The sequence below is a fragment of the Oncorhynchus nerka genome, linkage group LG7, assembly GCF_034236695.1.
Source record: "Oncorhynchus nerka isolate Pitt River linkage group LG7, Oner_Uvic_2.0, whole genome shotgun sequence".
NCBI lineage: Eukaryota > Metazoa > Chordata > Actinopteri > Salmoniformes > Salmonidae > Oncorhynchus > Oncorhynchus nerka.
In genome coordinates this window covers 22,812,168-22,838,340 of record NC_088402.1, presented here as the reverse complement: position 1 = coordinate 22,838,340, position 26,173 = coordinate 22,812,168, and the positions used below count along the sequence as shown (strand labels likewise).

The 26,173-nt window shown below is 43.5% G+C and overlaps 1 protein-coding gene across 6 annotated transcripts in view; it reads right to left on the bottom strand.

The window, feature by feature from the left end:
• Positions 1 to 26,173, bottom strand: part of LOC115131329 (protein tyrosine phosphatase type IVA 3-like) — a 63,894-nt gene that overhangs the window by 15,892 nt on the left and 21,829 nt on the right. The window contains exons 1-3 of one of the 6 annotated variants that reach the window (XM_029662948.2): positions 16,308 to 16,496; positions 10,178 to 10,781; positions 8,906 to 8,998 (exon numbers count right to left, since the gene is read on the bottom strand). In XM_029662948.2, the coding sequence (XP_029518808.1) occupies positions 8,906 to 8,998; positions 10,178 to 10,282 (198 nt within the window). In that variant the 5' untranslated portion in view covers positions 10,283 to 10,781; positions 16,308 to 16,496. Of the gene's footprint in view, positions 1 to 8,905; positions 8,999 to 10,177; positions 10,782 to 14,410; positions 14,761 to 16,022; positions 16,104 to 16,123; positions 16,286 to 16,307; positions 16,497 to 26,173 lie in introns of those variants that run through there. The other 5 variants (XM_029662949.2, XM_029662951.2, XM_029662950.2 and 2 more) reach the window with 5 other exon arrangements.

The window sequence follows — 26,173 nt, the reverse complement described above, 5'->3', positions numbered from 1 at the left end:
GCATGATGTTGGCTGAGGTAATGTGGGATATGTCAACAGGGCAGGAACCACAGCAGCACTGGCCTACTTTGGGGACGAGGTATGGGCACACACATATACGCTTTCCTCGCACGCTCACACACGGTTCCATTCAACGTGACCTTGGAATGCTTTTTAGAATGTCAAGATGACCTGCGACAAGTCCATGCCCTGAACACACACAATATACAACACTGTTCACTCATTAGCTATACCAATATGAGGCCCTAGCTTTGAAAGCCTGTAAGCCAAAGCAACTCACTGCATCAGAGCGACAGTGGAGAGGAGACACCGGATAAACAAATCACTACAGATTTCCAATCAATTCCTAGTTAACAGTGATATCCCCATCCAGTTTTACACGTCTTCAGCTGAAAAGCGCCACGAACATCCCCCATTTTACATGACAACAGTTAATCAACGATTGAAGCAGCCATTAGTAATAACAGCCATCCTCCCAGGGCTATGATAACAGAGTACAGCTCTATCTGTCTGTCTGGTCCTATAGCTTCCTGGTTGTTGATATTTTATGTCACTGGACAGCAGGATTGGGGTCAATTCCAATTTAATTCCAGTAAATTCAATAAGTATACTGAAATTCCAATTATCCTAAATGATTTTCAATAAGGAAAATGTGACATTGGGTTTACGTTTCGGAATTGACTGGAATTGAAATGGAATTGACCCCAAGCTGATGGCTTGATCGTGTACAAGCCTTTAACTAGATCTCTCCAGATTTCCCCTATATCACTACGGAGACAGAGGAAGGGGAGGGGAGAGGTAGGCAACTCCCTCCCATGCACTGTTTTTCAAGACTCTGGAGAGCGAGTACCAATTGCCATGATCCTCAATGTTTTCCAGGGCTCTGGCAGAAAGCGAAGTACAGCCTTCACAGAAATAGCAGTTCATGGTGTTGTGCTTACGTAACAGCATACCCTGTAAATCTCTCCTTTCATATCCACACTATTCACTGAGAGAAAGAGGGAGAGAAAGATAGAGAGATTAAAGAGAGAGTGAGAGAGAGAAAATAGAAAAAGGAACTAATTTAATAGAGGAGGCCACGCGGGGTAACCAGGCTCTGCAGCTGTCATGGCAACAAAGGAACGTTGATGTACTGGTAATCAGAAACACGTGCCTTCAAGTTCAGTTACAGATACTGGTCTGAGTTATGTGTGTGTGTTAGTGTGTGTGCGTGTGTGTGCGTGTGTGTGTGTTTGTTTAGGAGTGACCCAGATGAGTCTTTGAAAGGGTTTTGGCTGCTTTCAGGTTGTTGGGTGTATATCAGTATTGATGTGTGTATGTGTGTTTGTTTACGAGCATATAAGGACGGAGCGTGCTCTTCCAGGAACTGGGCCCCAACCCCATTGCCCTCCTCTGAACACAGAACAGTCTGTTTGATAACACTCTGCCTCCTCCTTCCCTACATGGTCATGGCCTTAGTGGAAATAGTCAGTGGCGTCAAACAAACTGGACCAAAGAATGATGAAAATCATGAAATATGAAAGGAAAACGTACACATTATGGCGGCGCCGAAGATTCAGCACTGCTAAATGGACAGCGTGTTTTTACAGGTAGGTTGTTTAGCAACAAAACCGACACGTGTCCAACTATGGGGCAAAACAGACTGGTGGTTTAGAATGTTGACAACATGGAAACTATATTTATTTTTATTTATTTAAACCTTTATTTAACTAGGCAAGTCAGTTCAGAACAAATTCATATTTACAATGACGGCCTACCAAAAGGCCTCCTGCTGGGATAGGGGCTGGGATTAAAAATAAACAATTAAATAAATATAAATATAGGACAAAACACACATGACAAAAGCGACAACAACATAGCAAGGCAGCAACACATGACAACAACATGGTAGCGACACAACATGGTAGAAACATTATTGGGCACAGACAACAGTGTTTTCAATGTTTATTGAAAACATGAATACATTTGCACAATGAGCACTTGTTGTCTAACATATAGGGTTGCACATTTTGGGGAATATTCAGGTGGAAACTTTCTGTGGAAATGAACGGGAATATATGGGAATTAACAGGAATATATGCAAATTAATATTAATACCATTTAAATGTAGATGTTTTCTGCATAAAAAATATAAACATTTTACCTTCTCATAAGTAGACATAATTGCAAATAATTAAATCATTCAATAAATAAATAAATATATATAATAATTTAGTTACGAATTGAACTTTAATTAAATGAGTTGACTCTTCACATGGGATGATTTCACTGAATAACAAAGGGGATATCGAATGATCCCCAATGATCCATTGCATCTCCCAAAAACGTTTACAACATACAGAAAATGATAGTCTAGAAACTAAAGCTTTGGTTGTCTTCCTCTCAGGCTTCCATGTCTTCTCCCTGGACCTCCTCAATGCACACCTCGTGAACATCAGACTCGGAGGCCTCATCTTCAATGTCACTTTCCAACCTTGTTGAGGATGGCTCGTTATCAGGCTCAAAAAGCCTCAAATTTACCCTGATGGCCGCTCTGAGGCGGCTGATGTTGGTGGGATTTGGAGGATGATGGAGGCAACAGGGGAAAGAGCCTCAGATCCACAAAGTCCCTTCCAACAGCTGGTTGATGAGATATGTTGGCACAACTGCCATTTGCATCTCCAATCCAAAGCCCTTGCTTGGAAGTGTACTTCGCCAGACTGCCAAGAACCTTGCCCTCATCCAGGCCAAGGTGGCGAGACGGTAGTGATGAAACCATAGGCCTTGTTGATCTCTGCACCAGACAGGATGCTCTTGCCAGCATACTTGGGGTCCAACATGTACGCTGCGGCGTATATGGGCTTCAGGCAGAAGTCTTCACGCTTTTTGATGTATTTCAGAACTGCAGTTTCCTCTGCTTGAATCAACAGTGAAGTGGGCAGGGCAGTACGGATTTCTTCTCTTACATCTGAAAGCAGAGTCTGAACATCAGGCAGGATGGCATTGTCTCCCTAAATCCGTGCAATGGCTATTGCTATAGGTTTCAGGAGTTTCAGGCTGCTTACCACTCTCTCCCAAAATACATCATCCAGGAGGATCCTCTTGATGGGGCTGTCCATATCGGCAGACTGTGATATGGACATTTCTTGGAGACTCCTTCCCCTCCAGAAGACTGTCAAACATGATGACAACACCACCCCAACAGGTGTTGCTGGGCAGCTTCAATGTGGTGCTCTTATTCTTCTCACTTTCCTTGGTGAAGTAGATTGCTGCCATAACTTGATGACTTTTCACATACATACACGTATCCATTGTTTTCAGTGCCATGATGTCCTTGAGGAGAAAATTCAATCCATGAGCAGCACAGCCAATGGGTGTGATGTGAGGGTATGACTCCTCCACTTTAGACCAAGCAGCATTCATGTTCGCAGCATTGTCTGTCACCAGTGCAAATATCTTCTGTGTTCCAAGGTCATGGATGACTGCCTTCAGCTCATCTGCAATGTAGAGACCGGTGTGTCTGTTGTCCCTTGTCTGTGATCTTGTAGAATACTGGTTGAGGGGTGGAGATGTAGTTAATTATTCCTTGCCCACAAACATAAGACCACCCATCAGAGATGATTGCAATACAGTCTGCTTTCTCTATGATTTTCTTGACCTTCACTTGAACTCTGTTGAACTCTGCATCCGGCAAATGAGTAGATAAAACATGTCTGGTTGGAGGGGTGTATGCTGGGCGAAGAACATTCAGAAATCTCTTCCAATATATATTGCCTGTGAGCATCAAAGGTGAACCAGTTGCATACACAGCTCGAGCAAGACATTCATCAGCAAACTTCTCTGATTCCAGGAGGACCCTGAGCTGTTGCTATCGATAAGGTGTCTGATTCATCATTTTCACCTCAAATAGAAGTAGAGGGACTTTTGTCAGAGGTTGCTTGTTGTGAGCGCTGAGGGAACTTTATGCACTTGGCCAGATGATTCTGCATCTTTGTTCATCACATATGATTTGGCACAGTATTTGCAAAATGTACACAGCTTTTCCTTCTACATTAGCTGCAGTGAAATGTCTCCACACATCAGATCGTTCCCGTGGCATTTTCCTGTAAAGATTAGGAAAACAATAGTAAAAAAAAAAAAAATACAATTCCATGTAAAGATAACGAGTTAAGCAGTTAGATTAAACAACTCCTTTGTAAAGATAAATGTTTTAAATGAAACATGTATGGAAACAGGTGAATTAACACTCTTCGGTAAGCATGCTCAAGCAAGCTAAAACCCACATGGTAGCAAAAACTAACTAGCAGAAAATGTTTATTAATGAGTCAGAAATTTCCGCCTGAAGACATACCCAAATCTAACGGCCTGTAGCTCAGGCTCAGAACCAAGGATATGCATATTCTTGGTACCATTTGAAAGAAAACTCTGAAGTTTGTGTACATGTGAATTGAATGTAGGAGAATATAACACAATAGATCTGGTTTATATAAAATAATGAAAACAAACCATAGGTTTTTTTTATATCATCATCTTTAAAATGAACAAGATAAAACAAACATTCAGATAGGATGATGGGGACAATTTCAGTGAAAAATATAAGAGGGCAACAGTACTTGTGCAACGTTTCAGAATGATAACTTCCAAAATGAGTGTGCTACATGACATTTATCATGAAGTCACCCAGGTGTCCCACACAAGTAGCCCAAATGTACCCAAGTGGCCAAATTGGTGAAGGTATACATTTTGAAACAAATAACTATATACAAAATACCAAAATTGTATTCTAACACCCCCCAAAAGAAAAATGTAGAATTTTTTTTTGGGGGAATCATTATTGATTAAAAAAATATATTTAAAAAAATATATACATTTACAAAATGGGTAATAGCCTGCGGCTATGGAACCCTAAACTGTTCATTTTTACTCTTGAGGTGCTGTCCTGTTGCACTCTCTACAACCACTGATCTCCACCCGGCACAGCCAGAAGAGGACTGGCCACCCCTCATAGCCTGGTTCCTCTCTAGGTTTCTTCCTAGGTTTTTGCCTTTCTAGGGAGGTTTTCCTAGCCACCATGCTTCTACACCTGCATTGCTTGCTGTTTGGGGTTTTAGGCTGGGGCTAGGGGCTATATAAATACCATTTTATATCAAATGGGTTTGCATTCTACACAATACCATTTTAACACAATACCATTTTATATAAAATGGTATTGTGTGGAATGCAAACCCATACATCTCAACACAGCCAGCATGCTTCCTCCAACCAGTCTAGATTAGAGGGAGTATAATAAAATGAAATAAAATGTAAAAACAATCACAAATAATATTTTATATTAATTTCAAACAACGGCATTAGCATGAGAGCAACTTACCAGTCCAAAACAATGTCCTCTCCTTTCAAAAAATATGCCTCAGTTTCAGTCTTCAAAATGGAGTTTTCAAAAAAGCTGATCTGTCTCACTTTCACAATGAATTTCCTCAAATTGTTTCTACATTCGTATATCTAGTCTTAGAATTAGCTTTCCTTGACTTATTCGCCATGATGTTGGATAAATAAACAGCTGAAGGTGCAAGTCACCGAAATACTGCGTGCGTAATAAGCTTTGCTCCTTCGCGGTAGAATTGGCAATGGCGAAAGAACGGTCCTTACGCCAGCGTTCAATGGAAAGGTTTGTCTTACAACAAAGAATCATGGGATATTGCCGTTTACCTCTGCTCATTGGCCATCTAACCAGCTGGATTTCAAGATGATCAGTGGTCATTGGGTTAAAAGACAGTCAATCAACGAGACAGTGGTCATATAATTGGTGCACAATGGGCTCGTCACTTGTTGTATTCTAAATCGTTTTTTCCGGGTCAATACGTCCCGCAAAATTACCTATCATGTTTGGTTGTGTTACAAACAAACTGTTGATTGCAAGGAAACCAAACATGACTGGATAAAGTCAGGGAAAGGCTGTCTATTTTACGTTGGATGTTACGTTGAAAATTGAATGACACGAAATTCAACGAGATAAGCGTTCACAAAATGTTGTGTTAGGCTATAAAAAATGGATTTAACCGAACAAAAGACCATTCATTGTGTAACAATGAGCCTTGGGATTGCAACCAGAGCAAGATCTTCAAAGGTAAATGATTTATTTCAATGCAATCTGTGATTTTGTTACGCAAGTGCTGGTTGAATAAGTAGTTTGATATGAGGGTCTGTGCTCAGATAATCGCAGCGTATTCTTTCACAATAAATACTTTTTTAAATCTGACAACGCAGTTGGATTAGCAAGATTATGGGCTTTCGAACCATGTGAGACACTTGTATTTTCATTAATGTTTAATATGACTATTTATCAGTAGCGTGTCGTAGTTCTGGGCCCTGGGCCTTCAGTGAAGTCCTACACAGTCCCACCCGAATTAATCCATCTCTTATTACCATCATTATGATGCCATGGCTCTAGACACTAAACATTTAGACAGAAACGCAGTATAACCAGGCGTTGCGTCACCTTGAAATTGACATTTTTATTCCGAGAATTGCAGGGGAAGAGTACAATACCTTTTCATTGTGCAGCTTCGCTGCCCTGCGCGCTTGTTCGTTCAGCTGTAGATCCACTCGGGTGTCCCCAAAAGTTTTCAAAAGCACCATTGCTTGTAAGTGCCCAGCCGCACTTTGGTGTCTCGTTGCTGCCTTGGTTAGACAACTCAGGTTTGCAAAGCCAGTGTGGCTCCAAACACCAGATCGATCACTTGCAAATAATAGGCATTCCCAGCAGTACAGTTTGCAGTGCTTCTCGGAGCCTGTGAGTCATTCATAGTTGGAAGTGGCGAACGAACCCCTTTCCCGCCTGTGACAGGCTTTGTAGCGTCGGCGTCTACCTCTCCTGACAATGTCTAACTTTTCTTGAAAAGTTTGTCTTGAGAATGGCGTTATAATTATATCCTCGACCAAATCGATATCTTCTCCTTCCGCCATTGTGGGTTGAAAAAACAGCTTAGTAGTACGCAAATTAATTCGTTGATCAATTTCAGTTTCCTAGTTCTGAGACCTGCCCATATAGGACCTGCCTCTCAATATTGGTAATCCAATCAAAAGACGTGCACACACTACGCCTGCTAGCTGGCTCCTGTGTAACACTGGAGCCAGCCAGCAGGCCGTACAATAGCCAACTCTAAAGCTGATTGGTTGACACTAAATTTTAATTTCCATTCACTTTAAGCTACAAGCGCCCGCACTGTTGATTTTGAAGGCCCTGAGGGCAGATTTTAGACACCTGGCAACACATGATGGCTGAATATGATTGGATAAAAGATCTAACATAAAGACCAGCCCTCCAAATCTCAACCTGGGGCTGGAAGCAGTGCAACCAAGAGGAACGCTATGAAATGAAGAGTGTAACTCTTACTCTGGGGAATAATTTAAAACATATTTGTGGGAAAATATATTTAAAAAATGTTTTTATTCTGATGATGTTTAGGCCAGCAGAGAAGCCTTGCATTTATGTAGCGAGCACCTATGTTGTCGAATTTAATCCCGCTAACGGGTTCGGTGCGCAGAGAGGTTAAACACACTTTGCTGTAGGCTACAATTTACTAGTTAACAAAAAATCATGTATGTCATTAAATAAATTCACCCCACTCAGTATTGTAATCAAAACTTATCAGAAAGCATGTAGTCCTTGGCTAAGACAGTGTAGTAGAGTGAGCTCGATAGCATCTCATTAGTGTGCAAGATCTTGAGAATCTGCTGTGATTCTGATGGAAGAGTGCAACTGCACATGTGATGGAAGAATGCACAGTGCATGCAGAAGGCTGCAATTCCATTGAATTGGTGATAGTTTCACCAAAATATCCCACAAGCCCTAAAATTGCCTTATGTGTATCTCACAAAAAAGGTTCACTGTTATAAACTAACTTTTTTGATGAATTTCGGCAGAATTCCCCAAATTCCCGGGCTTAACTTCCCATGGGAAAATTTCCTGAAAAATTCTGGATATTTACCGGAACGTTTCCGACCCTTTGCAACCCTACTACCATAAATAAGTTTCTGCCATATTGGCATTGAGATGACATCAGTCAAAACACCTCAAAACAAGACATGGTATCAAGAACAAGATAAAACTAACTGAAACGAGCCACCTACGATTCCTCACATGGCAGTTTCTTGTCATTGTTGCTAGCTGTCTGGCCATCCAGAGTCACAACAACACACTGCATTCTGCCCCATTGAAGCGTTCACGTCATTTTCAAGGCGTTCTCAGCTAACCCGTCTATACTGGAGCTCTGTGGCATGGCCCTGAATGGACAGCACCTCCGTATAGTAGCCAGTAGACCGCTGCACCACTCAGGAGCCAGAGTGGCAGAGCGGTCTAGCTAAACAGCTGACCAGCAAAGCAGATGGCCCCATCTCTGCTCCCTGCCTTCTAAAAGTGACAGAAAAAGGTACGCAGGCTGACATGGTCTTAAAGTCAGCCATTTAATACTATAAACAGCAGTTGAATTTTAAATCGGGATTGGAATTAATTCAATCCCCCCCCCTAACCCTAACCTCCCCCCCAAAGAAAAAATGTGACTACTTAAAATGTGGGGTTTTGAGCTAGGGTATGGCAACTACCATACCCTACCATTAAACAAAGAGAGTCACACACTCCATGTGTGTAAACTCCCAGTCATTTATTGGGTAAAACACCTCACTGTGTCTTCTTCAGGGTAATGTCATGAATGCTTTAACCAGGTTATGTAGACAAATAGCGCAATCAGTGCAACCAATGACAATACCCTACCATACCCAACTGAAACCCCTGGAATCAGTACTGGAAGTCCTGTCCAAGACCGAAACACTCCGCTCTACCCTGCTCTTCTCTTCACAGTGCGTGTGTGTTTGTGTGTCCACTTCACAATGAAGTGTGAGGGACGTGACACTGGTCTGTACTCACCACCACGGTGATGCCATCCTTCTCCAATGGAGCCTTATCATAGGTGACCTCACACACTCTCACTACCGTCGTGGCTCCGTACTTCTTAAGGTCCTACGGTGGAGGAAGGAGGGAAGGAGTTCCATTGAAAAATAACTCAACACTGTGTGTGTGTGTTTTGGGGGGCGGGGACACGCATGTACAAATATATAGCCTATATACGTGCATGGACCCATACTCATAGTAGTACAGCAGGCTGATTTAGTTACTTTCAGGGTTCTGTCTGTCTGCCTGGGACTGTGTCTGTCTGCCTGGGACTGTGTCTGTCTGCCTGGGACTGTGTCTGTCTGCCTGGGACTGTGTCTGTCTGCCTGGGACTGTCTGTCTGGGACTGTGTCTGTCTGCCTGCCTGCCTGGGACGGTCTGCCTGCCTGCCTGGGACGGTCTGCCTGCCTGCCTGGGACGGTCTGCCTGCCTGCCTGGGACGGTCTGCCTGCCTGCCTGGGACGGTCTGCCTGCCTGCCTGGGACGGTCTGCCTGCCTGCCTGGGACGGTCTGCCTGCCTGCCTGGGACGGCCTGCCTGCCTGCCTGGGACGGTCTGCCTGCCTGCCTGCCTGGGACGGTCTGCCTGCCTGCCTGCCTGGGACGGTCTGCCTGCCTGCCTGGGACGGTCTGCCTGCCTGCCTGGGACGGTCTGCCTGCCTGCCTGGGACGGTCTGCCTGCCTGCCTGGTACGGTCTGCCTGCCTGCCTGGGGCGGTCTGTCTGCCGGTTTGACTGTTTGTTTGTCTGTCTGCCTGCCTGTCCGTGGCATTGTGGCACTCTTTAAGATAGCCCACATGTGGTTCTGAGAAGGCCAGCCTTAGTTCTGCTATTGTCTGCCTGCGAGGCACGCTCCTCTCACTGCCCGTGCCATGCGACCGACGTGGCAGCGGGACACATCGCCATGGAAACTGAGGCATTGTTGAAGAGGGAGCAGCCAGCGCACCGTTGTCATCGTCAGACCCGCTCTATAGTCTGTGCTTTTTTCTCAGTGTCATAGAAACACCTTTCTTAAGATTGGGCCTTGGAGCAGTGTCAAGAAGATGTGTCAGTGGAAACAAGGAGAGAGACAGAAAGACAAGGAAGGAGAGAGAGAATAACGACATGAAGAGAGGGAAAAAATAGGGAGGATGAGAGGGAAAGAGAAATGGGAGAAAAGAACCAGAGAGAAAGAGAGGGATGTATGGAGAGAGAATCATGAGGAAAAAAATATTAGCAGGTCTAAACGAGCGGGGATAGAATGGTCCTCACCTCGATGAAGCTGTTGAGGGTGGAGTTGGTGGGGTTGTGCGTGATGAGCAGCCGCATGTTCTTGTAGCACACCTCGGCCGGCGCCGGACGGTTCATACGGGCCATGTTGACAACCCTTACCCAGCTGGGGGGGCGAACGCAACACGGACAGGGACGCAAGGGGACCACAAACTGGTCGTCCACGGTGGCCACGGTCGCTGGTGGGCTAAACTCCTGCAGACGTTCTCAGTCCTGTCCCTCCTTTAAGACGATAAAAAATACAAGTCTGTCCTCGGGTTGGTCGATCCTTGGGAGGGTCACTGTGGTTGGTTTAGATGAGGTCTTGGGCTTTCACTGAAGAGTCGTGGAATAGTTAGTCCAATCATCCCATTAGGGTTCCTGAGAGAGGGTCTTAGAGTGACAGACCTAGGGTGTGCAGAGTCCTGGGAGGCAGGGAGCCCTCGATGCGTTGGTACCCAGGGATCAGTGCAGGGTATTAGGCGGACAAGGCAGAGCAGTGGGCATCCTCCCCTGGATCAGCCTATGCTCTGGGATGTTGAGCGTGGCAGTAGTCTCCAGTCCTCTGCAAGAACGCCATCAAAAGCACAGCACCAAGGGTGTAAAACTGTGCGGCGCCAACAGGGAGGAAAGGGGGGAGGCAAAGAAAGACAGAAGAGAGAGTTAACTACAAGCAAGATAAATCTGAGAAACAAACACGAAACACTGGCTGCATCCTCGGGAAGAGCTGACTGGAGAACAGATTAATGATATTTCCCTCTCTTTCACTCTCCCCCTCTCGTCTCTCCCCTCCCACATGACTGGCACTATGTAAACAGGGTCGGCTCCAAACATAAGCGACATCAGGGGGCCGCTAGGGGGCCCCGAACCCAAAAATAATGGAGAAAAAAATACATTTTAATAATAATAATTCATTAATAGATAAATAGATAGGAGAGAGCGATAGAAATACATGAATAGCTGGATATATACAGTCTGGAGGTGTGTTGGGTCATTGTCCTGTTGAAAAACAAATGATAGTCTCACTAAGCGCAAACCAGTGGGATGGCGTATCGCTGCAGAATGCTGTGGTAGCCATGCTGGCTAAGTGTGCCTTGAATTCTAAATAAATCACCAACAATGTCACCAGCACAGCACCATCACACCTCCTCCATGCTTCACAGTGGGAACCACATGTGTGGAGATCATCCGTTCACCTACTCTGCTTCTCACAAAGTCACGGCGGTTGGAACTAAAAATCGAACATTTGGACTCATCAGAACAATTAATGTAAAAATAGTCAAATTTAAGAAAAACCATGGAATGAGTAGTTGTGTCCAAACTTTTGATTGGTATATATACACAGTATACACACACACTGAACAAAAATATAAATGCAACATGTAAAGTGTTGGTCCCATGTTTCAAGAGCTGAAATAACCTTTTTGTTCACACACACACAATTCTGTAATTATTCAGACCTCTTGACTTTTCCCACATTTTGTTACATTACATCCTTATTTTAAAATGTTTTTTATTTTATTTTTATTGCCTCAATTTACACACAATACCCTATAATGACAAAGCAAAAAGGTGCTATGATGAAACTGTCTCTCAATCGGACAGCCACAGAAAATGAAAAGTTATTTCGAGTTACCTGCCTCAGAAATGGAGTAGGTTTTCATCAAATATCTTTCTGTACTTTGCGCCGTTCATCTTCTCTCAATCCTGACTCGTCTCCCAGTCCCTGCCGCTGAAGAACATCCCCACAGCATGATGCTGCCTCGACCATGCTTCACCGTAGGGATGGTGCCAGGTTTCTTCCAGAAGTGACGCTTGGCATTGGTTTCATCCGACTAGAGAATCTTGTCTCTCATGGTCTGAGAGTCTTTAGGTCCCTTTTGGCAAACTCAAAGCAGGCTGTCATGTGCCTTTTACTGAAGAGTGGCGTCTGTCTGGCCACTCTTCCATAAAGGCCTGATTGGTGGTGCTACAGAGATGGGACAATCTTCCAGAAGGACAACCATCTCCACAGAGGAACTCTGGAGCTTTGTCAGAGTGACCATCGGGTTCTTGGTCACTTCCTTGACCAAGGCCCTTCTCCCCCGATTGATTCCCTCGTCTGATGAAACCAAGATTGAACTCTTTGGCCTAAATGCCAAGCATCATGTCTGGAGGAAACCTGGCACCATAGTACAGAGAGATCCTTTATGAAAACCTGCTCCAGAGCGCTTAGGACCTCAGACTGGGGAAAAGGTTCCCCTTCCAACAAGGACAACAACCCTAAGCACACAGCAAAGACAACACAGGAGTGGCTTCAGGACAAGTCTCTGAATGTCCTTGAGTGGCCCAGCCAGAGCCTGACTTCAACCTGATCAAACATTTCTGGAGAGATCTGAAAATAGTTGTGCAGCAACGCTCCCCTTCCAACCTGACAGAGCTTGAGGATCTGCAGAGAAGAATGGGAGAAACTCACCAAAGAGGTGTGCCAAGCGTGTAGTGTCATACCCAAGAAGACTCAAGGCTGTAATTGCTGTAAGGTGCTCCAACAAAGTATTGAGTAAAGGGTCTGAATACATTGCTTTGTCATTATGGGGTATTGTGCGTAGATTGACACAGAAAAAGGTACATTTAATACATTTTAGAATAAGGCTGTAACCTAACAAAATGTGGAAAAAGGGGTCAAAATATTTTCCCAAGGCACTGTACAGCCGTGGCCAAAAGTTTTGAGAAATGACACAAATATTAATTTTCACAAAGTCTGCTGCCTCAGTTTGTATGATGGCAATTTGAATATACTCCAGAATGTTATGAAGAGTGATCAGATGAATTGCAATTAATTGCAAAGTCCCTCTTTGCCATGCAAATGAACTGAATCCCCCCCAAAATATTTCCACTGCATTTTAGCCCTGTCACAAAAGGACCAGCTGACATGTCAGTGATTCTCTTGTTAGCACAGGTGTGAGTGTTGACGAGGACAAGGCTGGAGATCACTCTGTCATGCTGATTGAGTTCCAAGTACAGACTGGAAGCTTCAAAAAGGAGGGTGGTGCTTGGAATCATTGTTCTTCCTCTGTCAATCATGGTTGCCTAGAAGGAAACACGTGCGGTCTTCATTGCTTTGCACAAAAAGGGCTTCACAGGCAAGGATATTGCTGCCAGTAAGATTGCACCTAAATCAACCATTTATCGGATCATCAAGAACTTCAAAGAGAGCGGTTCAATTGTTGTGAAGAAGACTTCAGGGCACCCAAGAAAGTCATTTTCTCTGATGAATCCCCTTTCCGATTGTTTGGGGCATCCGGAAAAAAGCTTGTCCGGAGAAGACAAGGTGAGCGCTACCATCAGTCCTGCGTCATGCCAACAGTAAAGCATCCTGAGACCATTCATGTGTGGGGTTGATTCTCAGCCAAGGGAGTGGGCTCACTCACAATTTTGCCTAAGAACACAGCCATGAATAAAGAATGGTACCAACACACCCTGAGAGCAACTTCTCCCAACCACCCAGGAACAGTTTGGTGACGAACAATGCCTTTTCCAGCATGATGGAGCACCTTGCCATAAGGCAAAAGTGATAACTAAGTGGCTCAGGGAACAAAACATTGATATTTTGGGTCCATGGTCAGGAAACTCCCCAGACCTTAATTCCATTGAGAACTTGTGGTCAATCCTCAAGAGGCAGCATGCCAGGGCAGATTGCAGGGGTCTTGAAAAAGAAGGGTCAACACTGCAATATTGACTCTCTGCATCAACTTCATGTAATTGTCAATAAAAGCCTTTGACAGATATGAAATGCTTGTAATTATACTTTAGTATTCCATAGTAACATCTGACAAAAATATCTAAAGACACTGAAGCAACAAACTTTGTGGAAATGAATATTTGTGTCATTCTCAAAACTTTTGGCCACGACTGTATATACACAGACTTTCTTATGGTGGGGGCGGACTCAGTAGAGATCTCAATTTACTGTTGAGAGTTAGAATAGTAGACTACACAACGTGCAATTTCAAAATGTGGTTGTGCATCAGCAGTTTCTCTTTTTATGTCAGTCAGTTCCCATCCCATGCAAGTAAAGTCGAAACGTGTAAAAAAAAAATATATATTACGACAGCTGTGAGGGACACAGGAAGTTTCAGCATCATTTTATAAATGCCAACAGATCATCATTTGACATGGTGGGATCTTTTTGTGTCTGTAAAATGTATTATGCGAGAAATGGAGGTGTAAATAGCGATATAATAACCAAATAATAACCATCACATGGAAGTAAACTTGGGTTCACGCGATGATATGGTGTGTGATCCTCCGGCGAAGACACGGGAAACCAAGCAGTTTGTTGAACTACAGATTAAATCAAGTGTGATGAACTTCCCAGGGTCCTGAAAGGGCACAGGGATGAACTTGACGCTCCTTTCCAATAAATGTAGAGTGATCTTATTCTGGTGACATGATGAGCAATGCTTGCCTGCTGTTTGACAAAAAAATATATTCTTGTCCTTATCCATAATAATCTCATCATGTAGCCTCGCTGTTGGCTAGAACACACGTGTCAAGACCATATTCGCAATTTAACGCAACAGTTTGTAACCAACTATCTGTAGAGTTCCGCAACAAGTCAGTTTGATGGGAACACACCACTGGTGGGAAAATGCACATATTTCATAGCTACTGACAGTCACTCAATTAACCATGTCAGCTAACAATTCTGAGATTGGTAAATTACTCTAGCCAGATATCTAAACGTGTAGTAATCATGGCCGAATACCGACCGGGCATGCAGGATATGTCTCCAGGGGCACCAATTTAATTTGTTTGCCACTCTCACTCAGATAACATTAACATCCCACTGGGCACAGACGTCAGTTCAACGTCTATTCTTTATTTACATTTGGTTGAGTTGTCAACTAATGTGAATTCAACAACAAAAATCACGTCATTGAATTTAGGTTAAAAGTTGGGGGGGGGGGGCTCTTCCTTGACTTTTTGCAAATCCAATCAGTTTTTCGTATTGACTTTTTTGTTGTTGAAATGACATGGAAACAGCGTTGATTCAACCAGGTTTTGCCCAGTGGGATGGCATAAGTCTTGACAACATTTGTAGAATTGCAGGAAATTAGCTATAAAAACCGCAAATGTCTCTCCATCCAATGGCAAAATGTGTAGAATTACAGAAAGCTTGCTTTAAATCTACAACATTTTCTCTACTCCCCAAGGCAAAATGTGTAAAAAGGAAATTGAACTTTAAAACGGACATTTTTCTCCTTATCATCAAGAGGGGGGCCACTAAAATGTTTTGCCTGTGAGGTGGGTGGGTGGGGACTGCAACCAAATCTCGCTTAGGGCCTCCAAAAGGCTAGGGCCAGCCCTGTATGTAAATTATAATTCAAGATGGTGTGCAACATAAAATAATGGTTTGTTTATTAAATGAGCAACAAAACGGCATTCAATTCACCTTCCATCACTGTTTTAATTTCCCCAACCAATTCTCCACATTAGATGTGCTGGAAATGATTCTCTAAGGGTCAAAATAACAATAAAAACATTACATTTATGAGAAAATTTTCACAGAGAACAGAATTGATCTGCTTTACAACCTACATACTATACGTGTTCAATAAAAAAATACGATTTCAGGAATTGTTTACAATTGCCCATATTAGTTCTGCTCCAGATTCAATTATATCATTATTAGCCTAGTCTACAATATTGAAGAATTGTGGAGGATTACACTGACACACACTAATACAGGTAAACTTTATAACCTCAAAATCCAATTCAATCAGTGCCATAAAAAGCCAATAAGAATGCCCCCAGTGAGCCGCTGTTTGACAGACACGGTAGACCCCCCAGCCGCGCAAAGACGCACCTCGGTTCACTCCGAAGATCTAAAACTGCCGGTGTAAAAAACACATTCAATCCACATCAGATCCATATATGTATCTAAATGTATGGCACTGGTCCACGTACATCGAATCCTCTTACCGCTCCTCGGAATTATGAGTAAACCCTACGACAAAGACAGACCAAACATCTCTTGCAGAACGGCTTTCAGCTTGTAGAGCGCTGGTTATGAGAGAACAGACCTGGCCAAAATAGTTTGTGCGCCCGTCTCTACCGCTCTCTTGCCCCTCCCTGTGCTGCTTTAGCCTACCTTACGCAGCTAGCTCCCTGCTCGGAATAATTCAGCCTGTTCTGTTATTCCCAAGAGAATCACTGGAGGTTAACAGCCGACACAAAATACCATTTTGTCTGACTCGGTTAAGACTTGATTTATTTATGTCACGTAGCCTACTCGGCTACACTAGGTCGGGTCTGCCGCTCATATCATAGCAAAGCAGACAGAGCCTCTGCTCATAAGAGTGGAGAGAGAGCCGCCCACAACGGTCAATCCCACCCATCTTCATTCTTCAGTTCTCATCTCAGTAAATGCTGCTGAACCCACCAAAAGTGTCTCTCACTTGCAGGAAGAAATAAACATGGCCAGGGAAGTGTACAACCGTCTTCCACTAAATCTTTCATTTATCCCCAATGTAGGATAATCAATGTAATTGAGATTAGGAGAGTGAAATTGAAGAGAATTGCTCCCCTTACTCCAAAGCAATGGAAATATTTGTGCCAATGTTCCATACATTTTTTTATTTTGTGTAGAGATTCTTGAAAGTTGATTAATTTATTAAAATGAATAAAGGCTCAGGTCCCCCACACTCTAAAAATTACGGGTTCAAATCAAATTGTATTTGTCACATGCTCTGGATACAATAAGTACTGTGAAATGCTTACTTACAAGCCCTTAACTCTTTAACTGCATTGTTGGTTAAGAGAATATTTGCCAAATAAACTAAAGTAAAAAATTCTAAAAAGTAACACAATAAAATCACAATAAACGAGGCTAGTCAGTGTGCGGGGTACAAGTTAGTTGAGGTAATGTGTACATAGGTAGGGATAGGTATGGGATGAAGGTAGGGATGAAGTGACTATGCATTGTAGGGGGGGGTCAATGTAAATAGTCTGGCAGTCTTATGGCTTGGGGTTAGAAGCGGTTAAGGAGCGTTTTGGTCCTAGACTTGGTGCTCCGGTACCACTTGCCGTGCGGTAACAGAGAAAACAGTCTATGACTTGGTTGACTGGAGTCTGACAATTTTTTGCCCTTTCCTCTGACACCACCTAATATATTGGTCCTGGATGGCAGGAAGCTTGGCCCCAGTGATGTACTGGGCCATACGCACTACCATCTGTAGCGCCTTACGGTCAAGACCCATGCCAAATCTTTTCAGTCTCCTGATGGGGAAAAGGTTTTGTCTTGCCCTTTTGTGACTGTCTTGGTGTGTTTGGACCATGATATTGTGTTGGTGATGTGGACACCAAGGAACTTGAAACTCTTGACCCGCTCCACTACAGCCCCATCGATGTTAATGGGGGCCTGTTCAGCCCGCCTTATCCTGTAGTCCACGATCAGCTCCTTTGTCTTGCTCACATTGAGGGAGAGGTTGTTGTCCTGGCACCACACTGCCAGTTCTCTGACCTCCTCCCTATAGGCTGTCTCATCGTTGTTGGTGATCAGGCCTACCACAGTTGTGTCGTCAACAAACTTAATGATGGTGTTGGAGTCGTGTTTGGCCACGCAGCCGTGGGTGAACAGGGAGTACAGGAGGGGACTAAGTACACACCCCTGAGGGGCCCCAGTGTTGAGGATCAGCGTGGCAGATGTGTTGTTGCCTACCCTTACCATCTGGGGAAGGCCCATCAGGAGGTCCAGGATCCAGTTGCAGAGGTAGGTGTTTAGTCCTAGGGTCCTTAGCTTAGTGATGAGCTTTGTGAACGCTGAGCTGTAGTCAATGAACAGCATTCTCATATAGGTGTTCTTTTTGTCCAGGTGGGAAAGGGCAGTGTGGAGTGCGATTGAGATTGCGTCATCTGTGGATCTGTTGGGGTGGTATGCGAATTGGAGTGGGTCTAGGGTATCCGGGACGATGCTATTGATGTGAGCCATGACCAGCCTTTCAAAGCACTTCATGGCTACCAACGTGAGTGCTAGGAGGCGGTAATCATTTAGGCAGGTTACCTTCGCGTTCTTGGGCACAGGGACTATGGTGGTCTGCTTGAAACATGTAGATATTACAGACTCGGTCAGGGAGAGGTTGAACATGTCAGTAAAGACACTTGCCAGTTGGTCAGCGCATGCTTTGAGTATACGTCCTGGTAATCAGTCTGGCCCCACAGCTTTGTGAAAGTTGACCTGTTTAAAGGTCTTGCTCACATCAGCTACCGAGAGTGTTATCACACAGTCATCCAGAACAGCTGGTGCTGTTCAACAAGGGTTCTTCTAAGATCCTCAAAGTTCTTTGAAGAACCTTATGGTTCTTGGCATTGAAAATTGCCCCCAAAAAGGTTATTCCAAGAACATCATAGGAGGTGGGGTTCATCGAGGAACCTCCTTAGTTGGTAGGGGTTCTTGCAGGAACCTAACTGCCCAATGAAATATTTGGACAGTTAGGACAGCAGTTGCAGGCACTTACCTGAACATTTTTAAGATCTCCTCAATTTAAGGAAAGGTTTGTCCCTTGTATGATCTAAATATATATTGTTTTATGATGATACCATCTATCTTTTAATATTTGTGAAAATCTTTCTCAAACAGGAAATGTACACAATTCATTGGATATCAATCAACAAAGAGGTAAGAATATGTATGCTATCAGAATATGTTGAAGGCTAGCTGTATTGGGTGCAGATACAGACGGAGGTATACAAAGGTATGTCAATTGGTATTGGTGTGTTATGCAGACCACTTGTATTATCCTCCTCCCTCACCTCTTCAATGAAAATCCCATAGACCTCTACATTATGGACAAGGCATGTGTATGAAAACCATTATCAACTGGTTTTTCATTCACATTTACCACAAGAACCAGGGTATAAATACTCTCATGTGCATGTTTTCTTAATCATCTGTACATATTTGTTTTAGATTCACAGACCGTTCCTACACCTCTGATGAGTACAACAGGAAACCTGTTCGATCACCATGCACTGAAAAATCATTCTGGCTGTGGATACGGAGAACATCAACACATTAACATCAACATGCCAGAGGATATACCCACTGGACTTGGGGCCCTGCTGGGAGTTTACCTCCTATTTAGATTTTTGTATTCTGCTTTGCCATTAAAATCATAATAAACACTAACAACTAAAATATTGTGTTATTGTTATGTGTATTATTATTAATCATAATCATAATATGGTGGAGGGTGCGGGTGTTCAAAAATTAACCCCAAAAGGTTCTTCAAGAGGTTTGAGGATCCATTAAAAGTGGTTCTTCTTCGAAGAATTTATAGGGGTTCCCCACACTTTCAATTTGAAGAACTCCTAAAGGAACCTTTACTTTTTAAAGTGCACCATATAAATCCATGAAGTTTGGCCAGTCATTTTCACTCTAAATAAACAAATGAGAGTAAAGTGATCTAATGTTCCCATTTGTTGTTTTCAAATCAAATCACATTTTATTGGGTTCAGAGTCCCTGGCGGCATAGTGTGTTACTGATGGTAGGCTTTGTTACTTTGGTCCCAGCTCTCTGCAGGTCATTCACTAGGTCCCCCCGTGTGGTTCTGGGATTTTTGCTCACCGTTCTTGTGATCATTTTGACCCCACGGGGTGAGATCTTGCGTGGAGCACCAGATCGAGGGAGATTATCAGTGGTCTTTTATGTCTTCCATTTCCTAATAATTGCTCCCACAGTTGATTTCTTCAAACCAAGCTGCTTACCTATTGCAGATTCAGTCTTCCCAGCCTGATGCAGGTCTACAATTTTGTTTCTGGTGTCCTTTGACAGCTCTTTGGTCTTGGCCATAGTGGAGTTTGGAGTGTGACTGTTTGAGGTTGTGGACAGGTGTCTTTTATACTGATAACAAGTTCAAACAGGTGCCATTAATACAGGTAACGAGTGGAGGACAGAGGAGCCTCTTAAAGAAGAAGTTACAGGTCTGTGAGAGCCAGAAATCTTGCTTCTTTGAAGGTGACCAAATACTTATTTTCCACCATAATTTGCAAATAAATTAATTAAAAATCGTATAATGTGATTTTCTGGATTTTTTTTCTCATTTTGTCTGTCATAGTTGAAGTGTACCTATGATGAAAATTACAGGCCTCTCTCATCTTTTTAAGTGGGAGAACTTGCACAATTGGTGGCTGACTAAATACTTTTGCCCCACTGTATACCTCAAATGTTGTGCACAAATTTGTTTGCATCTGTTAGTGGGCATTTCTCCATTGCCAAGATAACCCATCGACCTGACAGGGGTGGCATATCAAGAAGCTGATTAAACAGCATGATCATTACACAGGTGCACCTTGGACTGGGGACAATAAAAGGCCACTCTAAAATGTGCAGTTTTGTCACACAACAATGCCACAGATTATTCTAGTTGAGGGAGCCGTGCAATTGGCATGCTGACTGCAGGAATGTCCACCAGAGCTGTTGCCAGATAATTAGATTTTAATTTCTCTACCATAAGCCGCCTCCAACGTTGTTTTAGAGAATGTGGAAGTACGTCCAACTCGCCTCACAACCATAGACGACATGTATGTTGTCGTGTGGGCGAGCGGTTTGCGGTTGTCAACGTTGTGGACAAAGTGCCCCATGGTGGTGGTGGGGTTATGGTATGGGCAGGCATAAACTATGGACAACGAACACAATTGCATTTTATCAATGTCAATTTCAATACACAGAAATACTGTGACGAGATCCTGGGGCCTATTGTGAGGCCCATTTCATATTTAAGGTATCTGTGACCAACAGATGGTACTGGGCAGACGCCACCTGGCGGTGGCTATTTATCAGTCTGAAGGCCTGAATATTGAGAAACAGCTTCTGTCTTGCAGTCCCAGCGTTGATGCACCTGTACAGTCTCCGCCTTCTAGATGGTAGCAGAGTGAACAGGCCGTGGCTCGGGTGGCTGAGGGGCCAAGCCAAATTTCTTCAGTCTCCTGAGGTTGAATAGGCACTGTTGCACCATCTTCACCACACCGTCTGTGTGGATGGACCATTTCCGGTTGTCAGTGATTTGCACGCCGAGGATCTTGAAGCTTTTCACCCTCTCCACTGCGACCCCATCAATGTGGATGGGGGCATGCGCCATCAGCTGTCTCCTGAAATTCATGATCTGCTCCTTTGTTTTGTTAACATTGAGGGAGAAGTTATTTTCCTGGCATGACTCCGCCAGGGCCCTCACCTCCTTTCCTGTAGGCTGTCTCGTTGTTGTTGGTCATCAGACCTACCACTGTTGTGTTGTTGGCAAACTTGATGATTGAGTTGGAGACGTGTGTGGCCATCAAGTTTACCAATTGGCATATGCTGCCCACCTTCACCACCTGGTGTCGACCCATCAAGAAGTCCAGGACCCAGTTGCACAAGGCAGGGTTCAGACCCAGGGTCCAGAGCTTAATGATGAGCTTGGGGGGCTCTATGGGGTTGAAGGCTGAGCTGTAGTCGATGAACAACATTCTTACATACAGTGAGCTCCAAAAGTATTGGGACAGTGGCACATTTTTTGTTTTTTTGGCTCTGTACTCCATCACTTTGGGTTGAAATGATACAATGAAAATGAGTTTAAAGTGGAGACTGTCAGCTTTGTTTTAAGGGACATTTTTTATTAATATCGGGTGAACTGTTTAGAAAGTACATAGTCGCCCAATTTTTTGGCGATCAAAAGTATTGGGACCAATTCACTTATGTGTATTAAAGTAGTAAAAAGTTACATTTCAGTCACATATTCATAGCACGCAAGGCAAAACATTTGTTGGATGCATTTGCTTTTTGCTACTTAACTTATTACTACTTTTAAAATTGAACCGCCAGCATTTTAGCAACATTTTATCTTATTAAAATCTGTTCATATACACCCCCAGGAAGAACGACACTTTATATTATTTTTTAAAACATTTTCTGACAAGTGAGCACTAAGATATGGTCATTTTCACGTTTTCATAAAGTCTTAGAATGTTTGGGAATTGCGTATACTAAGGCATTTGTAAAACTTCTATAGCAATACAGAGTGGGAAAGCGGCCGTGCATTTGGACAATTAATAGACACGGCAAGAAATAAAAGTGAATAAAAACATCTGTCTTGTGCAGGACTGGAGCTACGCAGACCGGTGCGCCATAGCCAGTCAGAGGTACCGTAGGCCTTTATGCAAACAATGCAATTTGCTACAAGGGCCTGCCATCATTCACTTTGAACTGGACTGTGTTTACAGGCAGTTGCAACAGCATAACTTTAGATCATTAGAACACATTCAGCAAAAGCCACAAAATACACTTGAATGGATTTTTGCAAATTTGTAGCTAAATACCATGGGAGTCCAGCTCTCTTTCCCTATATGCACATCAACAACAACAAGATGAACAACTAATGCCAGCCAGAGCAAGATTAGCTCAAATCTAATGAAGGAACATTAGATAAACTCTCTCAAACTTTCTCAGCTAGTTGGCCGTCAATTTCACTGATAGGGTGGCGCAGCGGGCTACGCCACTGCATTGCAGTGCTAGCGGCATCACTACAGATCTGGGATTGTTCCCGGCTGTGTTGCAGCCGGCCGCGACCAGGAGACCCATGAGGCGGCGCACAATTGGCCCAGCATCGTCAGGGTTAGGGGAAAGTTTGGCCGGCTGGGATGTCCTTTTCCCATCGCGCTCTAGCGACTCCTTGTGGCGGCTGGGCACTTGGGCGCCAGTTGTACGGTCTACAGCTGTACAGTGTTTCCTCAGACACATTGGTGCGGCTGGCTTCCGAGTTAAGCAAGCAGTGTGTCAAGAACCAGTGCAGCTTGGCGGGGTCGTGTTTCAGAGGACTCATGGCTCTCGACCTTTGCCTCTCCAGAGTCCGTATGGGAGTTGCAGCGATGGGACAAGACTGTAACTACCAATTGGATCAACAACAACAAAAAATTGCACCAATCTCAAATTAAGCCAATCTCAAAGCTGTCACCCCTGGTGAAAATACTTGAAACCCTTGTAAGTGAACAGCTAAAATAGTTTTTATTTACTAACTCTATTTTATCAATGTACCAATCGTGCTTCAGGAAGAAGCATAGCACAATTACAGCAGCCATGAAGGTTTTAAATGATATCACTGAAGCCATTGACAAAAAACAGCACTGTATCTCACTTTTTATTGATCTCTCTAAGGCTTTTGATACAGTTGATCATGCTATACTAAGGCAGAGATTGTCGAGTGTAGGTCTTTTGGAGCATGCAGTTGCATGGTTTGCTAACTATCTGTCTGATAGAACTCAATGCACTCAATTTGATGGGCTTATGTCTGTTAAATAATCTGTCTTGAATGGTGTGCCCCAAAGCTCTGTACTTGGTCCTCTCTTACGCACTATTTATATAAATGATTTAGACAAAAAATGTCCCAAATGCACATCTTCATTTTTATGCTGATGCTACTGTTATTTACTGTTGTCCCGCGTCTCTTACAAAAGCTTTCCAGAACATGCAAACTGCTTTTTATACAGTTCAACATACCTTGTGTCAATTGAAGCTTATCCTCAATACTGACAAAACTAAACTAATGGTGTTTTCTAATGCAAGAAATCTGAACCTTTCACCTATTACTACCTGTCAGGGCAAGGAGATTGAGGTTGTAACCTCATATAAATATATTGGAATTTTAATTGATGACGGCCTCTCTTTTAAATTGCATATTCAACAACTTGCAAAAGAATTTAAGCTGAAATTTGGATTTTATTTTAGGAATAAGGCCTATTTTCTTTTGAAGCCAGAAGGAGGCTAGTATCAGCTACATTTATGTTTTTACTAGACTCTATGGGGATATTTTATATATGAATGCTTCCACTCAGTGTTTGAGATCAATTGACACTCTTTACCATGGCACTTTGAGATTTATTTTAAAATGCAAAACCCTTACGCACCACTGCACTTTGTATACTAGGGTTGGCTGGCCTTCTCTAGTTACTCGTAAGCTCAGTCACTGGTATACTTTTATTTACAAAGCCATTTGGGGTTTACTACCTTTTTATTTGTGCATTTTTGTTGTTCAGAAATGTGGTGGGTACTCTCTTCGTTCACTGGACTTTATCCTGCTAACTGTTCCAAATGTCCGAACTGAATTTGGTAAAAGGGCTTTTATGTACTCTGCGCCATCGTCTTGGAACACCTTACAAAATACTTTTAAACTGGAAGAACTTGTCCCGATTGGTGTTTTTAAATCACTGATGAAGGATTTTGAGGCTGATTCCCTGACCTGTCAATGTTTTTAATTTGCTGTTTTATACTCATGTGAATTCAATGGTTTTTACTAGATTACTTGTAGTTTTTCATGTTGTCTGTCTGTAATTTTTTTTTTGTAATGACTTGGTGCTGCCTATCTTGGCCAGGGCGCTCTTGAAAAAGAGATTTTAATCTCAATGAGCCCTTCCTGGTTAAATACAGATTTTTTTAAATTGCAAACCTATTCTATACCACCCTGACAATCAAAACAGTAAAGTCCAACCCCATAATCTTAAAGTGAAGTGACAAACAGATTCTAGATGGGTGAGCAGCACAGGGCATTGACTCAGCAGTTAAACAAACAGAAACACACAATTACAGGCTGAGGTCCCTGAGGGTCCAATTCCCAGAAGTCAGTACAAGTGGGAGCTATGGTGGAGCTTAATTGTGTGGTGCTGTGCTGTGTGTTTGTGCCGGTTAGACTCAAGGGTCACATGCAATCAACAGGAGAGAAAGCGAGAGGCAGGGATGTTGAGATCAGTAAATCTCAGGAGGTACAAGGTTGATGGATGCACACATACACAACACGTGAACTGACTGGAAAAATGTAAGGATCCGATCGAATGGATCAAGGACTTTTGACACCGCTAAACTAGAATGAGTTTGTTTTCATTCTATTACTATGGTTGACACACCAAGGGCAATTCCACATTTCACAAGTTTGGACATCACAGCGCAGCACAGTAGACACAGTAAAGTACAGTGCAGTAAAATACAGCACAGACCAGTAGATTAGGGTAGAGTTCAGTACAGTGCAGTAGAGTAGAGTTCCGTACAGTACAGTAGGGTAGAGTTCAGTACAGTAGTGTTCAGCAGAGTGCAGTAGAGTAGGGTAGAGTTCAGTATAGCGCAGTAGGGTAGAGTTCAGTACAGCACAGTAGGGTAGAGTACAGTACAGCACAGTAGGGTAGAGTTCAGTACAGTGCAGTAGAGTAAGGTAGAGTTCAGTATAGCGCAGTAGAGTAAGGTAGAGTTCAGTATAGCGCAGTAGAGTAAGGTAGAGTTCAGTAGAGTGCAGTAGAGTAAGGTAGAGTTCATTATAGCGCAGTAGAGTAAGGTAGAGTTCAGTATAGCGCAGTAGAGTAGGGTAGAGTTCAGTACAGCGCAGCGCAGTAGGGTAGAGTTTGCGGACGACACAACAGTGGTAGGCTTGATTACCAACAACGACGAGACGGCCTACAGGGAGGAGCTGAGGGCCCTCGGAGTGTGGTGTCAGGAAAATAACCTCACACTCAATGTCAACAAAACTAAGGAGATGATTGTGGACTTCAGGAAACAGCAGAGGGAACACCCTCCTATCCACATCGATGGAACAGTAGTGGAGAGGGTAGTAAGTTTTAAGTTCCTCGGCATACACATCACAGACAAACTGAATTGGTCCACCCACACAGACAGCATCGTGAAGAAGGCACAGCAGCGCCTCTTCAACCTCAGGAGGCTGAAGAAATTCGGCTTGTCACCAAAAGCACTCACAAACTTCTACAGATGCACAATCGAGAGCATCCTGTCGGGCTGTATCACCGCCTGGTACGGCAACTGCTCCGCCCACAACCGTAAGGCTCTCCAGAGGGTAGTGAGGTCTGCACAAGGTCTTGGGCAAACTACCTGCCCTCCAGGACACCTACACCACCCGATGTCACAGGAAGGCCATAAAGATCATCAAGGACAACAACCACCCGACCCACTGCCTGTTCACCCCGCTATCATCCAGAAGGCGAGGTCA